Source organism: Pongo pygmaeus, chromosome 19, assembly GCF_028885625.2.
Source record: "Pongo pygmaeus isolate AG05252 chromosome 19, NHGRI_mPonPyg2-v2.0_pri, whole genome shotgun sequence".
In the NCBI taxonomy this organism is placed as follows: domain Eukaryota; kingdom Metazoa; phylum Chordata; class Mammalia; order Primates; family Hominidae; genus Pongo; species Pongo pygmaeus.
Genome location: NC_072392.2, coordinates 92,784,509 through 92,802,688, shown reverse-complemented (window position 1 = coordinate 92,802,688; position 18,180 = coordinate 92,784,509). Strand labels below are relative to the sequence as shown.

The following is an 18,180-nucleotide window of genomic DNA, read 5'->3' as shown; positions in this document are numbered from 1 at the left end:
GAATTTGTCATCTCCTGGGGGACTCCAGGGCCCAGAGCACATCTGCTTCAAATGTGGGTTCCCTGTGACATTGCCATGTCCTTTGCATTTGGCAAAGTGTCTGGTCCTAGCTAAAAAAATGAAACACAACACACAGGCTGTTTCTAAGCAGACCCTGCAGCCTCTCCCTGCCCCGACCTTGGATGAGTGAGAAGCACGGAGTCGGTGTGCTGCGGGGGACCCTTCCAGCCCGGTTAGGGAACCTCCAGTAGAGGGTTCTGTGGTTGTGGGCAGTGACTTGCCGCCTCTCCCTGTAAGAGGACTGCGCTTCTCCCTCCCACTGACTTCAGGCTTGACCCTATGACAATGAACGGTGAGCAGGAGCCGCATGTGCGCTTTCTGAGCAGAGGCTCAGAGAGCCACCTGGTGCCTTCCCTCTCCTCTAGCGGACTGGGCTCCGCAGCCTGGTGCCCAAGCAATGCTGACTCACCGCTTGCGTATAGACGAGCGAGAAACAAGCTTTTGTGGTTACAGCATGCTGGGATTAGGGAGTTTTGCTATGGCAATGTGAGCCAGAAAGAGCTGACTAATACAACCCCGGGCACCCGGTGGTTTGTCCAGACGAGGATGGTGAGAGTGTTTGCGGGAAAAGTCTGCAGCTGTGCGTCATCTCCTTCACATACTCAGATCCCTTCTTCCCAAGAAAGGCACGTTGAGCAGCCCTTGACGCAGAGTCAGGGAGGGCCAGGCGAGCCTTTCCTTAGCGCCCAGAGCTAGGCACAGAGGGCGGGGCTCGCAACCGGCTGTGCAGGCTGCAAGGGGAGACATCTTGATCACTCCCAGCTCCTGCTTCCCCTCCACACACATGCACACACCACCCCACACCCCACACACATACACCACATGTACACACACACCACCCACACCCTCCAACACATGCACACACCAACCCACACCCCATACACATACACCACATGTACACACACACCACCTACACCCCCAACACATGCACATACCACCCCACACACATACACCACATGTACACACACACCCAACACATGCACACACCACCCCACACCCCACACACATACACCACATGTACACACACACCACCCACACCCCCCAACACATGCACACACCAACCCACACCCCATACACATACACCACATGTACACACACACCACCTACACCCCCAACACATGCACATACCACCCCACACACATACGCCACATGTACACACACACCCCCAACACCCCCCAACACATGCACACACCACCCCACACCCCACACACATACACCACATGTACACACACACCACCTACACCCCCAACACATGCACACACCACCCCACACACCACACACATACACCATATGTACACACACACCCACACACCTCCCCACACACCACACACATACACCACATGTACACACACACCACCCACACCCCCCAACACGTGCACACACCACACACATACACATGTACACACACACCCAGACACCTCCCCACACACCACACACATACACCACCCCACACCCCACACACATACCCCACATGTACACACACACCACCCACACCCTCCAACACATGCACACACCAACCCACACCCCATACACATACACCACATGTACACACACACCACCCACACCCCCAACACATGCACACACCACCCCACACACATACACCACATGTACACACACACCCAACACATGCACACACCACCCCACACCCCACACACACACCACATGTACACACACACCACCCACACCCCAACACATGCACACACCACCCCACACACCACACACATACACCATATGTACACACACACCCACACACCTCCCCACACACCACACACATACACCACCCCACGCCCCACACACATACACCACATGTACACACACACCACCCACACCCCCCAACACGTGCACACACCACCCCACACACCACACACATACACATGTACACACACACCCACACACCTCCCCACACACCACACACATACACCACCCCACACCCCACACACATACCCCACATGTACACACACACCACCCGCACCCCCCAACACGTGCACACACCACCCCACACACCACACACATACACCACATGTACACAGACACCCACACACCTCCCCACACACCACACACATACACCACCCCACACCCCACACACATACACATGTACACACACACCACCCACACCCCCCCACACCCACACATGCACACACACACACTACACACACCACCCCACATACCACACACATACCCCACATACCACACACATACACCACACACCACCCCACACACCACACCCATACACCACATGTACACACACACCACCCACACCCCCCAACACATGCACACACCACCCCACCCACCACACACATACACCACATGTACACACACATACTCACACCCCCCCACGCCCACACACGCACACACCACCCCACAGACCACACGCATACACATGTACACGCACACCACCCACACCCCCTCACACCCACACATGCACACACGTACACACACGACACGCACCACCCCACATACCACACACATACACTACATACCACCCCACACACCACACACGTACACCACACATGGACACACACACACCACACACACTCCCACACCCACACATGCACACATATACACACTACACACACCACCCCACACATCACACACACGTACACACTTACACACTACACACATCTCACACCACTCACATCACACACACCACACACACATTACACACACCCTACCCCACATACCATACATATACACCACATGTACACACATCTCACACCACACACGTGCACACACATACACACACTACACACACACCACCTGTGCACACACACCACACACACATGCAAACACACACTACATGCATCCCACCCCACACATCACACACATACACCACATGTACACACATACACACACTACACACACCCCACCCCACACATCACACACAGACACCACATGTACACACATACACACACTACACACATCCCACACACACCACACACACCACTCACACCACACACACCACTCACACCACACACTCCACTCACACCACACACACTACACACATACCACCCCCCACACACATGCACACACATACACACACACTACACACATCTCACACACACCACTCACACCACACACACCACACATACACACACACTACACATACACCATCCCACACACCATGCACATACATCACACGTACCTACATACACACATACCACACATACTACACACACTACCCACACCACACACTACACACATATCCCTCATACCACACCCATATACACACATGTGAACACACACAGAAATATGAGGACTCCAAATGCAGCAAAAAATGAACAAGCAGGAAACACATTTACTGAAACACCAAGGAGGAGACGTTTGATAACAGAATGCCAGGAATTTAGAGTTTCCTAGTTCCAGAAATCTAAGTCCCTGGATGAGGCATTCTGAAGCTGTGCTTGCATTTATAAATCCTCCACAGCCATTCTGTGGAGGATTCAGGCACGCTTCTGGCCAGGTTCCCCCGAGTTAGCTCTTGATATGTTGAAACTCTTATATGTGGTCATCTTAGGCGACAGGAAGAGCCACACAGGTCAAAAGCAAGGCTTATAGATGGTCCACCAAGCTCTGTGTGGTGCCAGGTCTATGGAAACGGTCAGGCACGTGACCAAGACAGGGACCTCTGGGGTCTGCTGAGGTCAGAGCAAGAGCGAGAGGTTAAGAGGTCAGAGCCTCCGAGGTTGCACCCAGCCTATCTGTACCACCAAGGATCAGAGATAGACCAGCGGGCATCGTGGGTGTGCCCCTACCCCGTGCAGTCTCACAGGCCCGGCTCTTAGAAGGGTCCCACGTTTCATGCTTGGCTGTCACCATCTTGAAATTCTTAATAATTTTGGAACCCTACGTTTCATTTTACGCTGGGCTCTGCAAATAGCCGGTCTCATCCAGTGAAGGCTGAGCCGTACCCTGGGGCGGCTCATGCTGGCCACAGAAAACTGGCCATTCACAGAGGGGAGGACCTGCCCAGAAAATCCAGATGGCTGCTGGCCCAGTCTCACTGGTCCTGGGCCATGCTGTGATTTGGAGAAGGGCAGACCTGTCAGCTGTGGGTAATGGGAGGGACATTGTCTTTACCGGGAACAGAAAGGGGAACAGCAAATGCAAACATGTTTTATTAGGAAGAACTTCAGCAAGTTCTCAAAACTGTTTCACCTGACCACATAGTGCCCCGTGGCCCCAGCTTCCTCCATACTCTCACCAGCTCTGAGAACCAAACCCAGAAGAGGCCAGAGAAGGAAACGAGAGGTGTCCAGAACCGCAGAAGAGGGGACAGGTAAACTGACCTTCTGTGACTGGGCTCCAGCCTCAGACCCTGCTGCCACAAGGAACTTCCGTGCTGGTGAGATGACTCAGAGGGCTGGGGCTGCCATGCTGCCTTCAGCTCTGCTCCTTCTCTGTGTCCCAGGTGAGCAGGGCAGGTCCCGGGTGCAGGGAGGTCTGCTCTGGCGGGTCAGGGTGAGGTGGGCATGAGAAAAGGCTGGCGAGGGGCAAGGGGAAGAAATGATATCAAGAAAGAGGGAGTGAGGTGTGCATAGAAGCTTCTCAAATCTCTTTATCGGGATAGGGTGGGGATTAAATGGTAAACTGCTTCCCACACAGTAAGCCCTAAGTAGATTTGGCAACTTTAATCATTATTACCATCATTATTAAGATCAGGAATGCCACCATGATCCATCAGAGAGAAGGGAGAATAGGGGACAGAAAACCAGTACTTACTAGGCTAATCACTGTAATAAATGTCTTGTTTCCCATTATCTAATTCAATTCTTATTGCAATCCTGATGAAAACAGGAGACCAAGGCTCGCTCTTAGAGGTGCAAATAATTTAGATTAAACAGTTTATAAAAGGCACAGTCAAGGTCCAAACCTAAATACTTTTATTTCCAAGATCATTGCTCCTTCTACAATTCAGTGTGAATGTCTGCTGTGCCTCCTTGTAAAGCTTCACTTACATATCTGGAGGCATATGCTGCATCCCTGCGTGGGACCCTGGGTGTCCCCACAGGTCTGGGCTAGCCCCAGGGCTGCTACATAATGGGCCCCCAGAAGGGTGAGACAGCTGGGAACTTGTGGTCCGCCCTGGTCCGAGAGTTTCCATAAATGATGGTGGAGGGAGAAAGTCAGTTTCTTTGCAAAGCTGGGTAGGTGGGGAGCTTGCTGGGTGGCAGTGGGGTCGGGATGGAGGTGGAGGAGGCTGCCCATGTTGGCTCAGGGTCAGGGTCTGGACTGAATATCCAAGAAGAAGGAGGCTCCGTGGTGGGATTCAGTGTGTGCCCCACAATGTTTTTCCTCCCAGATCTGTGGAATTAGCCCCAAATCGTCAAGAGAGGTTTAAGGACCTGAAAGAGCAGGCTAACAGCGCCCCCAGAGCCTGAGCTGAGAGCAGCAGCAATAGCAGGGGAGGACTGGGTGCGCCCACTCCTTCCTTGCCCCCAAGCCTGTGCCTGGGAGGCAGTTAGCTCCCTGGGACAAGGCTCCTGGACCTCAACACTGTGGACATTTGGTGCTGCGTTATTCTGTGTGTTGGGGCCTGTCCTGTGCATTGTAGGATGTTTAGCGGCATCCCTGGCCTCTACCCAGCAGCAATTCCCCACTCTAAGTTGGGACAACCAAGAATATCTGTAGTCATTGCCAAATGTTCTCCCGCCTGCTCCCCCCCCCGCCCCCCCACCCAGGTGAGAATCACTGCTTCAGAGAGGCAGACAGCGTTCTAATGCAGAATAGGTCAGTGGGCCACTCGAGCCTGCTTTCTGGGAAATAAAGTGAGAAAACATGAGATAAGAAAATGAAGATGCAAAAGATAAAGTTTCCTGGTTTTTTTCTTTTTCTTTTTCTCTTTCTTTCTTTCTTTTTTCTTTTCTTTTTTTTTTTTTTTTTTTTGAGACAGAGTTTCACTCTGTCGCCCAGGCTGGAGAGCAGTGGTGCGATCTCGGCTCACTGCAACCTCCACCTCCTGGGTTCAAGTGATTCTCCTGCCTCAGCCTCCTGAGTAGCTGGATTAGAGGTACCTACCACCACACCCAGCTAATTTTTTGTATTTTCAATAGAGACAGGGTTTCATTGTGTTGGTCAGGCTGGTCTCAAACTCCTGACCTCAGGTAATCCACCTGCCTCGGCCTCCCAAAGTGCTGGGATTATCGGCATGAGCCACCACACCTGGCCAGATTTTTCTTTTAATTCACAATAAAAACATAGCAAAGCCTCTCCATCAGTGGATGGCAATATATTACCTAGATGGATGGATGGGTAGATGAAAGATGGATGGATGGATGGATAGATAGATAGATAGATGATAGGTAGACAGATTACATCCACAATTCCTTTTCAGGAGCTTGGCATTTTGCCAAAACCATTTCTCTATAGCCGTTTTGCCCTGGGTTAACCACCTCCCTGTCAAGAGCAGATGAGACAGCGGCTGTTTAGGACTGGCGAGGCCCCCGAGGCAGGAAGCAGAGAGTTGATGGGGCTGGGTCCTAATCATTTGGACCCGGAGCCTGCAGAGTGGGTGGAGGAATGAGAGAGGGGACTCGAAGAGGGAGAGTAATGTGGAAATATTGGAGGGGGCAGAGGACCTGGAGAAGAGGCCCAGGACATGCCAAGGTGGGTGGCTGCTGCAGAGAATTGGGGGTGGGGAGGAAGCTCTGATGGGAGTCCCCGTGGAGCGGTGCCCTACAGATGTTAGGCAACGGCGAGTGTTGCTGCAGGATTCTGTCCTGGGGTAAAATTCCAGGCGTAAATGTCCTTGAATCACAAGAACAACCTCTTTCTACATGGCCCCTTGATATCCCCACGGGCAGCCCCATATTCTCTGTGACCCAGACCTGGGAGCAGGAGGCCTCATCTATATGGGCAGGGACTGCAAGTATGAGGCCCACAGATGATTTGGGAAAGGGGCAGAGCCAGAAGCGCAGGCTTCCTCCTTGCCCTCCGTACTGGGCTGCTTCTGGTTTTTCCTGGTTCTCAATATTATTTCCTTTCCTACTTCATCCATCCGTCCGTCCATCTCTCCAGCCATCCATTTATTCAGAGTGTACTTAGTGACTTCATTCAATCATTGGTGTTCGATGAGGACAGGTGTTTCTTCTCAGGACTGACACTTCTGGGGGACCCAGAACCCGTCTGAGGCCACCGAGGTGAAGCCTCTCCCCCTGGTATTATAAGATGGCTGAGCACACCCAGGCTGGGCATGGCCTCTGGAGTCTCAGGATCCCACACCGGGCATCTCCCTGGGTCTCCCCCTGCAAATAGCCCATAGCTCCCTGGTTCCCGACTCCTCCCTCCTCCAGCCTCAGGCAACACTGGGCTTGCAGAGGACCTGACACTCAAGGTTCCACTGATCCAGACTCTTCCAGGTGAAGACGGGGAAACGGACTTGTGTTTTCCAGGCTGTCTGACTGTGAGTGGCCCCAGCACAGTGATGGGTGCCGTGGGGGAAACCCTGAGCGTTCAGTGTCGGTATGAAGAGAAATACAAGACGTTTAACAAATACTGGTGCAGACAACCATGCTTGCCAATTTGGCAAGAAATGGTGGAGACCAGAGGGTCCGAGGGAGCAGTGAGGAGTGACCGAGTGATCATCACGGACCATCCTGGGGACCTCACCTTCACCGTGACCTTGGAGAACCTCACGGCAGACGATGCAGGAAAATACCGATGTGGGATTGCAACAATACTGCAGGAAGAAAGCCTGTTTGGTTTCCTGCCCGATCCCTTCTTCCAGGTTCAAGTGCTGGTCTCCTCGGGTAAGAGCCTTTTTTCTCAGGCATCTGAGGCCGTCTTTGCAGAGCAGCCATAGAAATTTTGGCCCAGGAGAGAAGAACTGGGCCTAGTGTGGTGCATCAGAGACTCAGGACAGAGTATATTGTGTGAATGTGTGTGGGAAATACATGTGTGTTTGAGTGAGTGGGAGAGTGTAAGTGTGTTTAAGTGTGTGAATGTGAGTTGTGTGCAAACATGTAAGAGTGAGTGCAGGTGTGAAGGTGTGTGTGAAAGCAGGTGTGTGTGTGTGAGAGAGAGAGCAGGTGTGTGAGTGTGTGTGTGTGAGGGAGCAGGTGTGTGAGTGTGTGTGTGAGTGTGTGAGAGCAGGTGTGTGTGAGTGAGTGTGTGTGAGTGTGTGTGAGAGCAGGTGCATGTGAGTGAGTGTGTGTGAGTGTGTGAGCAGGTGCGTGTGTGTGAGTGTGTGAGCAGGTGTGTGTGTGTGTGAGAGAGCAGGTGTGTGTGCGTGCAAGAGCAGGTGTGTGAGTGTGCGTGAGTGTGTGTGAGAGCAGGTGTATGTGAGTGTGTGAGAGAGCAGGTGTGTGTGCATGTGAGTGTGTGTGTGAGAGCAGGTGTGTGTGAGTGGGCGTGTGAGTGTATTTGTGACGTTGCGTGAGTGCACATGTGAGAGTGTGTGTGCAGGTGTGAGAGAGTGTGGGTGTGTGAGAGAGAGTGTGTGCTGGAGGGTAGTGGTGGTGTGTGGATACACTGGCAAGGATGGGGGGTTTTGGAACCTAAGCCTAACTGACCTTCGGCATGTCGATTTTCAGCAAGATGGGGGACACCAACGTGGGAGAAGGTGGTCATCCTCTGGTGTGGGTTTATAAAATGCCCACCTGGCCCCAGAGTAGGGCATCCGTTGGGACGGGGTTGGGGGGATGCTCTATTACTCCAGTCAGGCTTCGGTCTGCCTATGGGGAGACGATGGTCCTGGAACATCTGTCCAGCTGCCTCCTTGAGCGTCCTCTGCTTTATGAAGTCAGAACCATGCAGGCTCCAGGTACTCAGCTGGGAAGAGTCAGGCGTAGGGCACTGAGCCTCTGTTCTTTATCCTCAGCCTCCAGTACTGAGAACTCTGTGAAGACACCTGGATCTCCCACCAGGCCCAGCCAATGCCAAGGGTAAAATGCACGTGTCCCAGTGTCTTTTGTCATGTGTGTAGTTTCTTTCCTAGGGTGGGGCTTCCTAGACACAGGTTTCCTCGATTATTCACCCACTCAACAGATATTTATTTGGTTTTTGTTTGTTTGTTTGTTTGAGACAGAGTCTCACTCTATCACCCAGGCTGGAGTGCAGTGGCACAATCTCGGCTCACTGCAAACTCCGCCTCCCCGGTTCACGCCATTCTCCTGCCTCAGCCTCCTGAGTAGCTGGGACTACAGGCACCCGCCACCACGCCCGGCTAATTTTTTTTTTTTTGTATTTTTAGTAGAGACGGGGTTTCACCATGTTAGCCAGGATGGTCTCGATCTCCTGACCTCGTGATCTGCCCGCCTCAGCCTCCCAAAGTGCTGGGATTACAGGCATGAGCCACCGCGCTGGGCCAACAGATGTTTATTTGTTATGTGCCAGAAACTGATGGAGATTCTAGAGATGCAACAGTGAACAAAGGGTCAAGATTGTGCTCTTGAGGAAGTTGCAAATAGGTAGATTCAGGCAATGGCCAGATGGATAGATAGATAGACAGACAGGCGGACAGACAGATAGATGGATAGATAGATAGATAGATAGATAGATAGATAGATAGATAGATAGATAGATTGATTGATTGATAGACAGATGATAGATAGATATGATATGAAAGACGATAGAGATGGCTGGCTGGCTGACTGGATAGACAGATGGAGATGATAGCTGGTAGAGAGAGATATGTAATAGAGACAGATAGGGAGATGATAGATCAAGGAAATATGTCAACTAATGATAATTACTGTGGAGGAAAATAAAGCAGGTGTAAAGAGATAGGGTGCCAGGGCGTGTGGGAAGCTGGTGGGGCATGATTTGGGCTATCAAGGAAATACAAGATGTTCCACGGAAACAAAGAACAAAGGGACTGTCTTAGTTTGGGTTTCCCCCAAATCAGGTCCTGAGACAAGGACTTAGGAGCAATTTGTTTATTGAGAGGTAATCTCAGGAAGTACATTGAGAGAGCAGAACGTGAGACCAGGAAAGGGAAAGGGCAGTGAAATGTGCTGTAATGAAGGGGTTATCCCTGTAGTAACTGGAGTCACTGGAGCCTAATCCCTCTGGGCACCCTATGAGAGATTGTGTAGAACATTCTTCAGAACTGGAGACAGAATCTTCCAGGCAGAAGGCACTCCTGGGGGCATGAATTCTGTGGCCCATCTGGCCTGCTCTGCACAGGGAAATGTGTGCATTCCTGTAGATAACCTCAGGCAGAGATGGGGAGCTTGAGCTGGGAAATCCTTGGTGGGGCCAAGACTGCCTGCAGCTGCCAGGAGCTCAAACGGGCAAAGGTGATATGGGGCAGGGCGCCAACAGGGTTTGTTACAGGGACTAGTCTTAGAGAGGATCAGGGAGGGCGTCAGACAAGCCCTGCAGGTAGAGGGCTGGGAAGGTGGAGAGATGGCACAGTGGCCCATTTTGGGGACAGAATGCAGCATTTGAGGAGTTGGAATGGGGGGAAGTGTAGTGGGACCCATGGAGCGAGAGGACTGGCCATGGGCTGAGCTTGGAGAGGTCACTCCTTGGGTTTGAGATTGTTAAGCAGTTTAAGCAAAAGAGCTGTTCTCGTGATCGTATTTAATTTGAGTGAAGGTGGTTGTAAAGGAATATTTCATTCTTGAGGTTGTTCCCAGCAAGAGCTGAGTTCCTGCAGGCATCAGTGGCTGCGGGATCTGTTCAGGAAGTTGTTTCTGGGAGCCAGTTCCTGCCTGGGTTAACATATCTCTCTTCTTCTCTATCCCTCACCTTCAGGCATCTATTGGGTCCTGACACTCAAGGTTAATTCTGAGCAGAATGAAGGTCAGGAGCCTGTGACCCTCAGCTTGGGGCTGCTTGACCCTGGTACCCACCAGGCTTGATGCTGACATTGGGTTTGAGGGCACAGGATGAGACCTCGAGGGAAGGCAGGGGAGAGGCTGAGCCTGGGACTCCCCGGAGAAGGCAGCTTACTACTGGTCACTCTCTCCGTCTCACAGGTCCCTGCCCAGCAACACCTGCTTCCTGCTTCTTCCACTCCTGAAGGTGCCTCTGCTCCTGAGCATACTCGGTGCTATCCTCTGGGTGAACAGGCCTTGGAGGACTCCTTGGACAGAGTCATGAACAGGAGAACTTGCAACACCCCATGCCCCTTGGAACCCTGTCCAGAGACACAGCCCCTCTGACTGCAAAAAGGACTTCTGACCCTGACCCTCATATTTCTTTCCATCTTGTCACCGGATACTTTTTAAAAGTTAAAAAAAAATATGTAGGCCAGGGGCGGTGGCTTACACCTGTAATCCCAGCACTTTGGGAGGCCAAGGCAGGCAGATCCCTTGAGTCCAGGAGTTTGAGAGCAGCCTGGGCAACATGGTGACACGTCATCTCTACAAAAAAAATACAAAAATTAGCAGGGTGTGGTGGTATGTGCCTGTGATCCCAGCTACTTGGGAAGCTGAGGCAGGAGGAACGCTTGGGCTCCGGAGGTGGAGGTTGCATTGAGTCGAGATTGTGCCACTGTACTCCAGCCTGGATGACAGAGGGAGACCCTGTCTCAGATAGACAAAGAAATAAATAAAATATATCACATACACAAGAGTATGTATATGAGGTATCTATACAGTTCAAGGACTAAAAATAAACATGTGTACCCACCATTCAGCGTAGGAAATCAATCATTATTAAGATGATTTGAAGCCCCCCATATGCCTCTCCCTGACCTCATAACTGTCTTTCCCCTACTGTCAGAGTTAAATACTATCTTAATATTTCTTGGGGTAATCACTCCCTTGCTTTAGTGTGCTGAGCAAAGACATGGTTGTTTTTGAATCCTGCACAGAGGAAATCATACTGTTGCAAGTTCTTCTGCTCATAAACCATATTGGATTTTTTTCCTTTCCTGACAGTAGATTGTAGGGAACTCCCTACAAACAAACAAACAAAAACAAAACAAAACTGTGATTGGGCCGTCAACTGGTTTGGTTTAAGTTGGTTTACTGTTATATGATGGGACCCCTCTGAGTTTTTCAGGGACCAGGTTAATGTATTGAGGACATGTTTAAAAATGTACCTGAGACTGGGCATGGTGGCTGTCATCTGTAATGCCAGCACTTTGGGAGGCTGAGATGGGATGATTGCTTGAGCTCAGCCTGGGCAACATAGCAAGACCTCATGCCTACTTAAAAAAAAAATTTAGCCAGGCATGGTGGCACACACCTGTAGTCCCAGCTTCTCAGAAGGCTGAGGCAGGAGAAATGCTTGAGCCTGGGAGATGGAGGCTGCAGTGAGCTATGATCATACCACTGCACTGTGGCCTGGGTGACACAGTGAGACCCTGTCTCAAAACAAAACAAAAAAATGTACCTGGATTTGTTTTAACCAGATATGGTAAGGCATGCAGATACGGAAATGACTGTCACGAAGAAATAAGTTTCTACTCACAGACCCCTAGAAGCAGGAGGTGCAGTGTGCCACGTAGGGCCACACGGGGAAGCACAAGGGCGGGTGAGGGGGCAGAGAGAGAGAGGAGATGGATGTGGGAGCCTTTATTGTGGTTTTCAGAGGAAGTGATAGGCAAGGTAAGGTAAGCAAACAGCAGGCTTCAGAGTGTGTAGTTTGAATTATTCTGATGGGCTGGGATACAAGAGTGGTCTCTAGTTGTCTGGTACCTGGCCCTGGGGTGATTTAGGGCAGGGGAAAGAAAATATCCCAGACTGCAGGAGCCTGCTGAAAGGAAGCAGGTGGGGGCATGGAATCGGGAGTGGTTTGGTTTGCATATCAAAGGCAGACTTGCAGGCCAGTTGTTTACTTTCTCTAGGAATTAGTCCTGGGAGAGAGTTATTTGGATGGATATATTTGCCTATCTGAGTGGCTAAAATAAAAAAATAGTGACTATGTAGCAGGAAGAGCCGCAGACAAAACCCCTCAGACACTGAGTTAAAGAAGGAAGGGGTTTATTTGGCCGGGAGCATCGGCAAGACTCCTGTCTCAGGAGCCGAGCTACCTGAGTGAGCAATTCCTGTCCCTGTTAAGGGCTCACAACTCTAAGGGGGTCCGCGTGAGAGGGTCCTGATTGATTGAGCAAGCAGGGGGTACGTGACTGGGGGATGCATACACCGGTAATTAGAACAGAAGAGAAGAGGAACAGGGATCTTCACAGTGCTTTTTTATGCAAATAACCGATTAGGTCAGGGGTCTATCTTTGCCAGGCCCAGGGTGTGGCGCTCGGCTGTCTGCTTGTGGATTTCATTTCTGCCTTTTAGTTTTTACTTCTTCTTTCTTTGGAGGCAGAAATTGGGCATAAGACAATATGAGGGGTGGCCGCCTCCCTTAACAACACCAAATGCTGAAGGATGTGGTGAAACCGGATCACTCCTATGCGGCTGGCAGGAATGTAAAATGGTGCAAACTCCCTGGAAAATAGTTTGTCAGTTTCTTACAAAACCAACCATGCAAGGACCATATGATCCAGTGAATGCATTCTTAGGTATTTATCTCAGAGAAATGGAAACTTATGTTTACCCAAAAACCTGTGCATGAAAATTCACAGCAGCTTTATTCATAATAGTCCTGAACTGGAAGCAAGCCAGACATCCTTTCAGGGGTGAACGGTTCAACAAATTGCAGTTCATTCCTACTACAGAATGCCACTCCAGCACTAGAGAGGAGCCAGCTATTGATGTACGCAACAACTTGGATGAATCTCGAGGAGGTTATGCTGAGTGAAAAGCTCCAATCCGCAGTTTACATACTGTATTGTTCCATTTCTATAACACCCTCAAAATGACAAAAGTACAGAGATAGATGACAAATGAGCAGTTCCCATGGCTTAGCAATGGGGGATGTGGAAAAGGAGGGATGTGGATATGAAAAGGCCACTGCTTGGACAATGTTTAGTTTCAGCTTAAAAACTCTCATCTCACCCTCTACAACTGCCTCTCCCCTCCAGCCTCCTCTAACATGTCCTCTGGCTCATGTCTAAGTGGATATGTCACACGTGTTTGGGAAGTCTTTACCCAGGAAGAGGCTCCTCTCCTGACCAATCTAACCCAGCCCTCTTCACATCTCTCTTATTTCCTTTAAACACCCTTTGCAGGCAACGTCAAAAACACGCTGTCTTTTGAAAACATAAACTTCTTGCTCTTTGAGAGCTGGAAGTCTGGGCAGAGATGAGGTGTACCTCGTTGAGACCCTTCTCCTGTGCCTAAGCCACCTGTCAGCCAGGAAGCTTGCTGGTGTTGGGAGCTCTGGCCCAGACCCTTACCATGAAGAGTTGACTACAGCAGGTGGGATGGGCACTAACAAGGAGAAAGGGGTGCAGGGGCAGGAAGGGGGTGTTTCTTATCCCCACAGCTGCCTTCCCTCAGACCTTTCCTGGCACTGATTGTAGTTAGTGCTTCAAAGAGCTGCTTCCCTTGTTCACAGATAGTAAGAGGCATTGAAGATTGTCACCAAACCAAGTTCCAGCCTAGGTGAACATGTTCAGTAGGGACAGTGAGTGTCTCTTCCTCTCCCAAAAGTAAGGTATTAGACATACTTGAGGCCGGGCGCAGTGGCTCATGCCTGTAATCCCAGTACTTTGGGAGGCTGAGGCAGGTGGATCACCTGAGGTCAGGAGTTCGAGACCAGCCTGGTCAACATGGCAAAACCCTGTCTCTACTAAAAGTACAAAAATTAGCCAGACATGGTAGCAGGTGCCTGTAATCCCAGCTACTCAGGAGGTTGAGGCAGGAGAATTGCTTGAACCTGGGAGATGGAGATTGCAGTGAGCTGAGATTGTGCCACTGCACTACAGCCTGGGTGACAAGAGCAAGACTCCGCCTCTCCCCCAAAAAAAGACATAACTGAGACTAATTTATAAAGGAAAGAGGTTTAATTGGCTCATAGTTCCACTTGACTGGGGAGGCCTCACAATCATGGTGGAAGGCAAAGGAGGAGCAAAGTCACATCTTACACGGTGGCAGGCAAGAGAGAGAGAGCATGTGCAGGGGAATGCCTCTTTATAAAACCATCAGATCTTGTGAGACTTATTCACTATCATGAGAACAACATAAGACCTGCCACCATGATTTATTTACCTCCCACCAGGTCCCTCCCATGGCACATGGGTATTATGAGAGTTATAATTTGAGATTGGAGGGAAGACACAGCCAAACCATAGCACCCACTCTCCTTGCTTGGCCTACTTGGTCTGAGGGGACCCAGCCACTCGTTTGTTCTTCCATTTCATCTTGTTGCCCTGTCCCCATGTGGTCTTTATGTTCTAGCCACAGTGTGCATCCCTTCCCAGGGCCTTAACACCTGCTGTTCCTCTCCCTGAATCCCTTCCCCCAGATCTTCTTACCTCTGGCTCTTTCTTATCCTTTTGGTTTCACGTGTGATGTTGCCTCCTCTGAAAGGCCTCTGATCACCCTTTGCAGGGATCACCCCGATTGTCTTGATTATGGGTCCCTGTTTATTTCCTCCACAGTTTGCCAAATGCTGTTAATGTGTTTCCTTTGGGTGGTTTCTATCCATCTCCCTTTACATCACAGCAGCATTTGGGTCAGCTTCGTTCACCACGAATGCCCCAGCATCCAGCTACAGAGTGTGGTGACAAATGTTGGCATAAAAAAAAATACTTGCTGAGTGAGTAAATGAATAAGGATTGGATGTGGCTGCAGAGACTGGCTCTGGGCAAGTGTGGCCCAACTATATTAGATATCTGTTGATAAATAACAAATTCCCCCAAGACTTCAAGGCTGAAAACAGCAAATGTTCATTATCTCATGATTTTGAGAGTCGTGAATCTGAGAGTTGCTTAGCTGGGTGTTGCTGGCTCAGGATCTCTCTTTCATTAAGTTCTAGTCAAGATGTTGGCTGGGGCTGCAGTCATCTGAAGACTGGACTGGGGCTGGAGGATCTGCTTCCAACATCACATATTCACATGGCTGGTGGTGGGAGGCCTCAGCTCCTTGCTCAAAAGAGCTGCTTGTGAGTCTTCAAGACACAGCCACCAGCTTTCCCTGGAGATAGTGATCCAAGAGAGAGCAAGGCACAGTACCATTGATGGCTTATCCTTGGAAGTCATAGCCCATGGCCCATATCTATGGATCACAGAGGCCCACCCAAATACCATACAGAAGGAGACTCTTCAAGGGTGTGGGTGTCTGATCTGGGTGGCTGTTAGACATGGGTAGTCATTTCCTCAAATTTTGCTGAGCTGTACATTTATGATGTGTATTATTTTGTTTGTATGTTATACTTCCATCAAAGAATTTAAAAACCAAAACATGAGATTATACCTCTGAAAGTTTGCTTGACTTTCTTTTTTGGTTATAGTTTATTGATCTTTTTTCCACCTAAGAAAGAGTTTACATATATTAATCTCTCCTCCTTCCAGCTACCTCGCCAACAGCTCTGAGAGAGTAAAGAATCTGACCAAAAGCATACGGTATAAGTGATGGTGTCAGCATTTCTCTGGCACTAATGCCCTAGAGTCTCTTCACTGGACCAGGACACTGAAGAGGACAGAGTGACCCAGGGATGGCAAAAGGGAAAAGCAGAATCCTCAGACCCAGGAAACAGAATGAGAAGGCGGAGGGGGCCAAGGCGACCCAAACTGAGAAACTCCAGGGAGTCATTGTTTTCGAAGTCCTTCCACCCACTGCTCTCTCACTCTCCTCTCACTCCTCCAGTGCCTTTTGCTTTTCAGGAAACACTTCGAAACTGAAAGCAGCCTGTGCTGGTCCCTGGCTGTGCTGACAGGTTGAAATTTACAACAGGGAACCAGTGCAAAGACAAAGGTGATTTGAGAGTGGACATTGGGCTTTAGGTTTGAGTACGTGTGTATGTGACCCTGTGGGAATTTCTTTCTTTTCTTTTTTTTTTTGAGATAGACTTGCTCTGTCTCCCAGGCTGGAGTGCAGTGGCTCGATCCTGGCTCACTGCAACCTCCACCACCCAGGTTCAAGCGATTCTTGTGCCTCAGCCTCCCGAGTAGCTGGGACTACAGGTGCATGCCACCACTCCAGCTAATTTTTGTAATTTTTTGGTAGAGACAGGGTTTTCCCATGTTGGCCAGGCTGGTCTCGAATTTCTGGCCTCAAGTGAGCCACCCCCTTTGGCCTCTCAAAGTGCTAGGATTACAGGCATGAGCCACTGTGCTAAGCTAATTTTTGTACTTTTAGTAGAGATGGAGTTTCACAATGTCGGCCAGGCTGGTCTCAAACTTCTGGCCTCAAGTGATCTGCCTGCCTCAGCCTCCCAAAGTGCTGGGATTACAGGCGTGAGCCACTGCACCCTGTGGGAATTTCTTTCTTCAACTCTCAAGACTGCACATGAGGACCTGATTCAGGAAGATCCACACAGAAACTCAGGAAGACTCTGGCTGGGGAGGCCCCCCCTCTAACCTGCAGAGTGACCTCTCCACAGACATTGCCCAGAGTTGATTAACTGTTTGGGTTTCAAGGCCTGCCATAGAGAAATTTAGAATACAACGCCTAAGGATTCAACAAGCTGCACATTCAATATCATAGAGCCAGCCACTGAGGAAATTGAGTCTCTTTCTCTTTTGCAAAGGAAAAAATAATTAAGCAAAGATTAAAGCCCAAAGTGAATGTCTTTCCTTGGGCTGGAATCAGAAATATCTGCTTTATTCCTCTCTGGCCTTCAGGGCCTCCCTAAGGTCCAGAGAGGCCTGGGCCATTTCTATTTTTGAGAGAGAGAGAGAGAGAGAGAGAGAGATGAAAAAACAAGGTTACAAAACTGCAGTATATTTTAAATGAGGGAAGTTCACAGATCAATTTCTTGGTACACAAAAAGCAATAAAGTATAATTAATTGAGCTATAAAAAAGAAGATTGTGACTGGATGCAGTGGCTCACGCCTATAATCCCAACAGTTTGGGAGGCTGAGGTGGGAAGATTGCTTGAGTCCAGGAGTTTGAGGCTGCAGGGAGCTGTGATTGTGCCACTGAACTCCAGCCTGGGCAGCAAAGCAAGACACTGTCTGCAGAGGGGTGGATAATAAAAGGACACGTATAAATGTATGGGTTCAATACTTCTGCCAACCAGCCCTGAAGTTTGTGGAAGGAAAATAAATCTCCAGACCCCACAACCACCAAGCCAAAGGGAAAAGCCAAGCTGGGAACTGTTTAGAGCAAACCTGCCTCCTGTTCTATTGCTAAAAAAGATAGCTACTAAGATTAAAAAAAAAAAAAAAA

General features: G+C 50.0%; 1 protein-coding gene across 1 annotated transcript; it reads left to right on the top strand.

Moving 5' to 3' along the window:
- The first annotated feature begins 4,247 nt into the window (after positions 1 to 4,247).
- LOC129017817 (protein CD300H) lies at positions 4,248 to 11,601 on the top strand. Its single transcript, XM_054458586.2, has 4 exons — positions 4,248 to 4,468; positions 7,449 to 7,805; positions 8,876 to 8,939; positions 10,980 to 11,601. Exons 1-4 carry the CDS (start codon positions 4,408 to 4,410, stop codon positions 11,101 to 11,103), a joined length of 606 nt encoding a protein of 201 aa, XP_054314561.2. The 5' UTR covers positions 4,248 to 4,407; the 3' UTR covers positions 11,104 to 11,601.
- Positions 11,602 to 18,180: the final 6,579 nt, after the last annotated feature.

Excerpts from the sequence above, each read along its gene's own strand:
- LOC129017817 (XM_054458586.2), top strand. The coding sequence starts at position 4,408 with ATGACTCAGAGGGCTGGGGCTGCCATGCTGCCTTCAGCTCTGCTCCTT. Across the intron at positions 4,469-7,448 it reads GCTCCTTCTCTGTGTCCCAG|GCTGTCTGACTGTGAGTGGC; the intron begins GTGAGCAGGGCA and ends TGTGTTTTCCAG. Across the intron at positions 7,806-8,875 it reads TCAAGTGCTGGTCTCCTCGG|CCTCCAGTACTGAGAACTCT; the intron begins GTAAGAGCCTTT and ends CTTTATCCTCAG.